The following is an 8376-nucleotide window of genomic DNA, read 5'->3' as shown; positions in this document are numbered from 1 at the left end:
CCCTGTTGTGCCGGGTCGCACCCGCTGGGCTGTGGAGGCCCTAGGGGAGGGCAGCAGGGTGGGAGCCATAGCACACAGCTGCACCCACCCCCACTCCCTCCCTGTGCACAGATTTGGAGGGCACAGGTCCCCCCTGCTCCCTGGGAGTGTGTGCAGCGGCAGGGAGTCGCCCCCCCCCCACCTGAGCCTGCAGCGGGGGGAGTGGGGGCAGGAGGCTGCAGAGCTGGGTTCCTAGCCTTGGCAGGTGGGCTCCTCTGGCAGGGCTGGGGGGGAGCAGGGGCTGTGGGTGGAGGGTGAAGTGCACCAGCAAGGCTGTGGGGGCTGTGCAGGGGGCATGAGAGCCACGAGCTGGGCCAGGGGGCTGTGGGTGTGAAGTGAGGGCCACCAGCAGGGCTAGGACAGCTGTGGTGGGGTCTTTAATTTTAATCACAGATTTGGGGCGGGGGGCGGTTATGGAGACTTTGCAATTTTTTATCAGGGGAAACCCAGATCTCTGATGATAATTTCCCAAAATTAGGTAATGTGGCTATCTTGGAGTGGCCCTCAGCACATGCCCAGTACCTAAATAGCTGTTTCTTAATGTGATGTAGGCACCCCAAACCCTTTTTGGGTCTGGCTATAATTGTGTATACGGTACATCAGGCATTATGGGATCGTTGGTGACAGGTATAGAGAGACTGCAAAGAATCTACTTCTGTAGCTCTTATACTATCACAGTCATAGCTCTGTTCCTCAGAGACTGCATGAGTTTGGCATCCACAGTGATAACAACCTCCCCAGTGTGGGCTTGGAGGGGAGGTCACAAGCCTCTCCTTGTATCTGGGGATACAACTGGATGATGCCTCCTTTTACTCTACACAGCACAGCTATGCCTAAACCCAAGACCTCTGATCTCTGCTGTGGCACAACTCTGGCTTCTGTTAAAACTACCATTTAACCCTAACTGCACCGGGTAGTGTATGGATGCATTTTAATAGTAAATCATTCTGGCAGCAACTCAAATAACCACAACACCTGAATAAACGGGAAGCCATCCCTTTCTTTTGACTTTTCTCAACACCTAATTAAAGGTGTTTATACCCTATTTTCTAAGGCTGTGCCTCTCAATTAAAGACAGGGCTCACTGTAAGCAAATCCAAGACTTAAGTGTGCGTGTGCATGTGTGTGTTGACTTCCTTGGTCATACCTTGCTACAGTTTGCTTTAATCCCTTAACCCCCTTCAGGCATTTTTAAAAAATATGATTATTGTATCATTTGAGAAACCACATTTTAAATGCAGGTGGATTGTCCCTGGCTTTGACCCCAATTTTTCACTCCGATATGAGATAGTGACCTACTCTGGTAAGTTTTCATAAGGAAAGTTATTCCATTATTGACATTCATTAAATTGCTCCCCAGCATGGCATGAAGCAAAGTCAGATTCTAGGTCACTGTTCAGACCATACACCTATTTCATCATGCATTATTTAAAAAAAAAAGTCACAGCTAAGGTGAGGATATTATTAACTTGGCAAAAAAGCAATTAAAATCTTCAAAGAGTGAACTTTCAAATAGTGCTGCAACACTTAAATGTCATATTTCTGTTGCAAATGTATTTTTAATGATAACATTTCTTTGTAATGTAAATCAGCCTCCTCTCAATTATAACATGTTAATCAAGTTAGTTCTCAATTGCTGCATACCCATCAATGCCTGCAAATCCATCACATGTCATTTTCTAAAAGCATACTAATTACTTTATTATAATTCATTTGAATTTTTGTAGAATCTGACTATTCCTTTTTAATACTACACATTAGATACAGATTTGTATTTTTGGAGAGACAAAAATGTAAGAAACGTGCATTCTATAACTTCAGAAAATCCCTTAAAATTGAAACTCCCTTAAAATACCTAACTGTGCAGGACACTGATCTTAAAATTTTGAAAAAAATGAGTCCTCTCTTCCCAAAATAAACTCGATCCCACCTACTTCCCACATAGCCTAATGCACAATATTACCAACAAACAAAGAAATGCATAAAAATAGAAAGCAAAGAAAAATCTCTAAATATTACTTTAAATACATACCTCAAATGCAGAACAAGATTTGATTGGGTAGAGGCAAATGTTGGTGACAATGATTGGCTTGTTACTACTGCTGTGTACAGGAACTGCCCACTCAAAAACAGCAGCCCCGGTCCTTTCCAATTCAGTCTCTGGTGGCTGCCACCTGGTAGTCTTCAGCATTGCAGATGAGTTATTGCAGGGTCCAGTGTCTGCAATAATAGTTTTCAGAGACAACACAACTGCATTGTGACAGGAAGTTTGGTCATTCTGTATGGCGGATTCTGCAGACTCTGTAACAGTCTTGTTTGGAATAGGTTGAGAGGGAAACTTAGTGTCTGCTTTGGAGAGTTGGGTGGCTATAATGAACTTTAGAAAGTTTTGTGCATCTTCAAATGTGGACATGTAGCCAAATGATATTCTCACAGACCCAGTGGGACGTCCGTCAATTATATCTATGTTATCTCCACAAACGTGGCCGGCCTAGTTTGAAAGAAAAAGAAAAAGACACGGAGCTATTAGAATGGCCTTCTCATTTTCTTTCTCCTATTGTTTTACATAGTTTTATATCACACTGTAAAGTCCAGCATTAAGATTCAGTTCCCAAATACAGACAGCAAATATGTTAATAAAATGGAAAAATGGAGATGCTATTAGAGATGAACAGGAAATAATTTGCCTGTCCCATGGAAAATACTAGTATTTCAGAAAAGTTTCTTGACCCACACTGAGACCAAATGGAGACCTTTGAAATTTTTTTGCATATAGAACCGACAAGAGTCACCCTCACCACAATGGCTTGGTAACTTTGCCCTTAACCAGGACAGGGTAATGCAGCTTTAAATACCTGCTGTACTTGATTCATGAAGACCATCTTCAAGAGAGATCCCTAACGAATAGCCTATTAATTATTCTGGGATGGGTCTCTTAATCTTTTCCTTTTAGAGATGTTCCAGCTCTTATAAATAATCATACATTGGGCATGGTTACACGTGAACAAGCTTATCACATTACAAATGAGGGTGGGGACTTGCAGAACACCAACTCCATGGTAAGGGCCCATGAACATGCTCTTAACTTTGACTAGCTTGAAGTTAACCTATTGTAGCTGTTTCAGAGAGGTGAGTTACCAGGGGGTTAGCTTTTGTTTATTGAAGGATAGGAGTGTGCATACAGGCAGTTAGTGCATACAATTTGAGATGCGGCCTCATTCACTTCCCCATGTCTTATCTGTCTGTGCATGCCCAGTCAAGGGGGAAGAAAGAAAGAGAGTTAGAAAGCAAGGGCATGCATTCAAGAGAGACTCTATAAGCTTGTAATTAGGCCTCCAGACCTGTAATTAGGGTGAGCATCACTGAGCTATACGGTTGGTCTCTCTCTGGTCCAAACATTGAAGCATTCCATCACAAAACCTTTCTAAGAAAAGTATCTTCTTTTGAAGAAAAAAAAAAAAGGTTTCAACTAATGGCATTTTCCAATGAAAAAATCATTCTCTTGAAACATGTCCAACCAACTCTAGTCATGATAACCTGGGCCAGTGCTCTCCAATTTCTTAGCAGCCAGGGACTGTATACCTTGGTGGATGCACACCAGCAGGGGCCATGGCCCCCTCACCTCTCCAGCTGCAAGCTCTTCTAGCACCCTAGCTAACTGCACCGTGCATGTGGGTAGGCAAATGTAGTGGGTGGTTTAGTTTCATGGTTTTCACTTATTTATGCATTCTGCTACATCAAAATTGGAGTTTGACTAGATTATTTACAAGAGGTTTATTTTAAGAAGCAGGAGAGAGGTCACAGTTCACCAAACACTACTTTCATGTATTTGTAGTTTGTTTTTTTAAATACAGAAACAAAACAGAAAAAGCAACTGTCAAATCTTTAAGTGCAGAGTGACAATTTTCATCCTACTCTGTCTTGCCTGCTCAGAAAACAGAAAAGAAACAATGTTTACATACTTAGGTAATATCTGGTTACATACATGTAAACCTTCTGCCAGGAGTTCACAGCTGCAGAAAGGACCAGGTTCACTACAGCTAGCTTCATGCTTGCTAAATAACTAAATTTACTTGAGACTACCAGGAAAGCTGGGAAAACGTTCCTTGTAAGACCTTAAGAAGTAAAACTTCCTTATTCAGAAGTGATCAGTGACAGTGGAAAGAAATAGTCATGTGAGAAAAAGGAGTGCATTCATGAAGTTTGAAAATGTATCAAAAGAACACATCTGTAAATGTAGGGGAAAATATGACCAACAGTCCTTGTCTGTGGCTTTGGCAATAGTCTAACCCCATCTACAGGTGAGACTGTCCCAAGAGTCTTGTTGTATCATCAAGGCCCACTTGCAGATTGCATCAGCCAGTAACGATAGACCAAAAGTTTCTGCCCAGGTTTGTCTCCAATTTCAAGCGAACAACTTGTCTGGCTCTGATTGGAGGCTTCTTCATCTCCTCAACTTTAGCAATTCAGCTGTATTAAGGTGCCGGCTAAATAGGACCGTAAAGTCCAATCAGCTCTGTGATCACAGCTAATCTTTGATTTGGATGACCTTTTCTGACAGAATCTAGCCCTCTATGCCACTTTCCAATACAGTCCTCATTTTGTGTTGTCTGTCTCCCCCTGGGGGGAGAAAGGGGTGGGGGACAACAAAGCAGAGTTTCTTTGGCTGCTTGGGAGTGAGCATTTCACCATCAAAACGGACCACTCTCCTCCCTGTGACCATTCCTGGGAGCAGAAAAAATAAGTCTAAGTTTAACTACAGATATTTTAAAAATTTCCAATAGTCAATTCAATTCCAAATCCAGAAGAGCAAAGTTCCATAGCTATAAGTATGCATGGGCCAAATGTTTTCAACAAGCCCAGCATCCTACATATAAATCCCAGACCTGCAGGCCTGGAAGTTCAGATGGTCCCCATATCCAGGCTGGTCCCCTACAGTGAAAGTCCCAGGTCTGGAGGCTTGGGACTTCAGATGCCCCTGTCATGCTTGATCTTAGCCAAAAGACCTCTCCCCATTGAGACATGGTGACAGAGCAGGAGAATTGTGCCATGATGCCCCAACAGAAGTGAATTTTGAGTTTCACTATGGTGTCATAATGAGGGCCAATCCCAGTCAACCCAGGAGTAAAATAGGTTCTTTGGGAGTCAAAGATGGTCAGACACGATCCCAGCCATATCTCTCCTCTGTGTGATGGGGGCTGCACGTGGGGGGTGCAACTACCAACCAATGGTCAGTGTCGAACTGGTGAGGGAGCACTTAGAACTGTTGGTTACAAAGAGCCAACTTTCAGGATCCTTAAAATTCTAGTTTATTAAATGGATGTGCAATGATTTAATATGGTCCATGTTTATAATGGACCTCTGCCCTTGATTCCCCAAACTGTCACTAAAGGAAGTCTGGACAGGAAGCCTATGTAATAATAAAGCTTTCTGTGGTAAACAAAGCTCTTTTCCCTTTTCATCTTTAGAGGGAGTAGAGAACTCCTTCTTATCAGAACTTCTGGACATATAATTGCAGCACTCATACATTCATGGAGCATATCGAGAGATCTTTTTGAAATTATAAGGAAAATATGGATCAGTACAACCATTTTTTTAAAGTGCCTTTAATAAGCTTTTGGATTTTCTCCCAGTATATTTATTGTAATATCAAATGATGACATGTTTACAACCATGAAGTCTCTCATGTTTTATTATAACATATGCTATACACTTAACTAAGAATTTTAATGACAATTAGTAGAAAATATCAGTTACAAGGCAGAGCAAGCAATTTGTTCAGACACAGATGGCATCTGTTACCCACATCTAGCATACTAGTAATCTAGGTAGACATGCTGTATATACATATAATTCTCTAAGCTAACATAATTATCTCAGTAGCTCAGTGCATTTTTGTGTTTGTTTTCTCTTGTTAGGATTTATTTCTGTTTCAGACTGTAACTTACTACAGAGGTGGCTAATCCGTGGCACAAGGGTCACCAGTGGCCCAGGTAGACTTTGTGTGTGATGCACATGGCAGACTGTGGGGAGGGGGCAGGCAATACAATGGCAGAGATGGCAGGAAGCAGAAAGGAGAGCAGCAGGTTGGGCAAGGAGCACAGGGCAGGTTGCAGAAAGCAGAGCAGCAGTCTGGGCAGATGGAAGGGATTGGAGTGATACTCAAGGAAGTTGTTGAGCTAATTTGTGGTATGTCTTCCAGAAAGGTTGGCCCCTACCATCCTACAGGATGGAAAGACCAACTCCATCACTATGAACACTAGCAAAGACTATTAGATAATTAAATACGTTAGCTATACATCCAAGCTATATCACTAGATATGTTTGGGAATTGAAATTTCTATTCTACAGGGGATACTGACATTTGGGCTGCTTGCACATGCCATGGGAGTTTAATTTGGTTTAGTTCTCCTTAAATTGAAACAGTGGGTTTTTAAAAACACTGCTTCAATTTAGGGAGAATTAAACCAAACCAACACCCCGTGGCACGTACACAAGGCTGAGGGCCAGATCCTTACCTGCTTCTTTGGCAGCTGGTGATGGACCAAGTGGTCCCTGAGCTGCGCAGGGACCCCCCAGGTAACACCCGCCTGCTGGCACCCAACCTGGGGTGCTGAAGCCACAGAGGAAAGTACTTTCTCCCCTGCAGCCTTGGAGGAAAGCACTGGGTCCCTGCACAGCTCAGGCAGGCAGGCTCCAGGGAGACGGGGAGAAAACAAAAAGATCAGGCTCGCCGCTTTTTTTTTTCCTTCAGTGGACCCTACCTGCACAGGCTGCCGCCGGGTTCCACAGCCCCTGGCTGCACGAGGACCACCGAGCCCTGGGCAGGTCAGCTTCCAGTGCCCTGTGCACAATTTTAGTTTGCTAGGTAGCAAACTAAAATACCTCGGAGCTGTTTTATGTTGCTAGGTACCAAAGTCATTTAAAGCAGAATTCGCTGCAAGGGTGCAAACAGCAACCCCGTTGAAGTGGTGGAAAAGGGCATTTAAGCCACTTTAAAGGCCGATTTTGTGGCATGTACAAAGGCCCTTGGATTTTTTTTTCTTCTCAAGTCAAAACAAAGAACCAAAATCTCAAAATTTTAAAAGAAGCAAAACTATAAAAAGAAAGAATTTAGGGCCATCAAATGTTTTATTTAACTACTATGAAGCATACACTTTCACTAACATAATTTTAGTAATTAAAATATTAAATACAATATATATAGTAACAGAGGAATAAGATTAAAATAAATCCTATTAAAATTTAAACTGTTATAAATTAGTGTAATATAGAAGTCTAATTGAATTGAATTGAAATGCCACTATTGAAACAAAATATTTTGACTTTGTCAAAATGAAATGCTTCAAATTCTTCTGCTGAAAAATAAGCATCAGAACATCTTTCTTTAAATGGCAAATGAAGCTACTAAAACTTTTTCACCCAGCTCTAATATTGCTGCATCACTGATAATGCAAGCACTACAGGAGAAAGCTACCATGAGTAAAGAAGTGTTAAGATAAAAATGAGTGAAAAATAGAACATAAGACAAATTGCCCTGCAGAAACTAATAACTGGATGCCAAGATGTAGAAGATTTGCACCCTCAGACTGTGTCCACACGAGCATAATCGTGTGGCATGCGGTGCCACAGACATGTCTGCAGTGCCTCATACTACACATTCAGCTGTTCTTCACATTGCAATGTAGTGGTGAAGTGGTTTTTTTGACCCCAGGAGATCCAGGGGTAAAAAAACCTGCACAAATAAAAGTGGACTGGCACATGCATGGGCAGTGCGTACCACCCAAAACCAGAGCCTGGCTGGGTGCCATACTCCGGCTGCTTGCCAGGCTCTGAGCACCAGGATCGCAGCTGCTGCAGCCGGAGAATGCCCTCAGGACCCCAGGTAAGGCTGCTGGGGCCCACACAGTGCTCCCCTCCCCCACCCAGGGTAACCTGCCACATGCCAGAGGGCCCATGGCACAGGTGCTCCCTGGGTGACAGGTAGCAGCAGCACAGTGTGTGCTGCTGCTTCTTGTCCCTGGGGAAACGGATGTCCACGCTCGTGCCTAGATATTTAATGAAGTTGAGTTCTTCTTTCTTTTACCCCTCTTGTTTTGCAGTAATTTCCCTTAGTCTCACTTGGATTTGGTACTGACCTGAAGGTTCCTTTTGATATCCTCATTGCTGATCCCCAAATGCTGCTGGCAGGCACCTGTATTACAAAAGCAACCTGTACGGACATGTATGTTGTAGAGACTAGCCATCTTGTCCACCTTTAAAGATTCAACAGAAAACAAAAAAAAGATTACAGATATATTAAATGATATGTAAAGTTTTACAGCACAAATTGACATT

At 42.8% G+C, this 8376-nt stretch overlaps 1 protein-coding gene across 2 annotated transcripts in view; it reads right to left on the bottom strand.

The window, feature by feature from the left end:
- The window catches only part of MOCOS (molybdenum cofactor sulfurase), a 494081-nt gene that overhangs the window by 21564 nt on the left and 464141 nt on the right, over positions 1-8376 (bottom strand). For both annotated transcript variants that reach the window (XM_019509228.1, XM_019509230.1), the window contains exons 7-8: positions 8178-8294; positions 2072-2530 (exon numbers count right to left, since the gene is read on the bottom strand). In XM_019509228.1, the coding sequence (XP_019364773.1) occupies positions 2072-2530; positions 8178-8294 (576 nt within the window). The remainder of the gene's footprint in view (positions 1-2071; positions 2531-8177; positions 8295-8376) is intronic.

The sequence above is a fragment of the Gavialis gangeticus genome, unplaced genomic scaffold, assembly GCF_001723915.1.
Source record: "Gavialis gangeticus isolate Ggan-Ray unplaced genomic scaffold, GavGan_comp1, whole genome shotgun sequence".
In the NCBI taxonomy this organism is placed as follows: Eukaryota; Metazoa; Chordata; order Crocodylia; family Gavialidae; genus Gavialis; species Gavialis gangeticus.
This window is presented reverse-complemented; position numbering and strand designations above follow the sequence as displayed.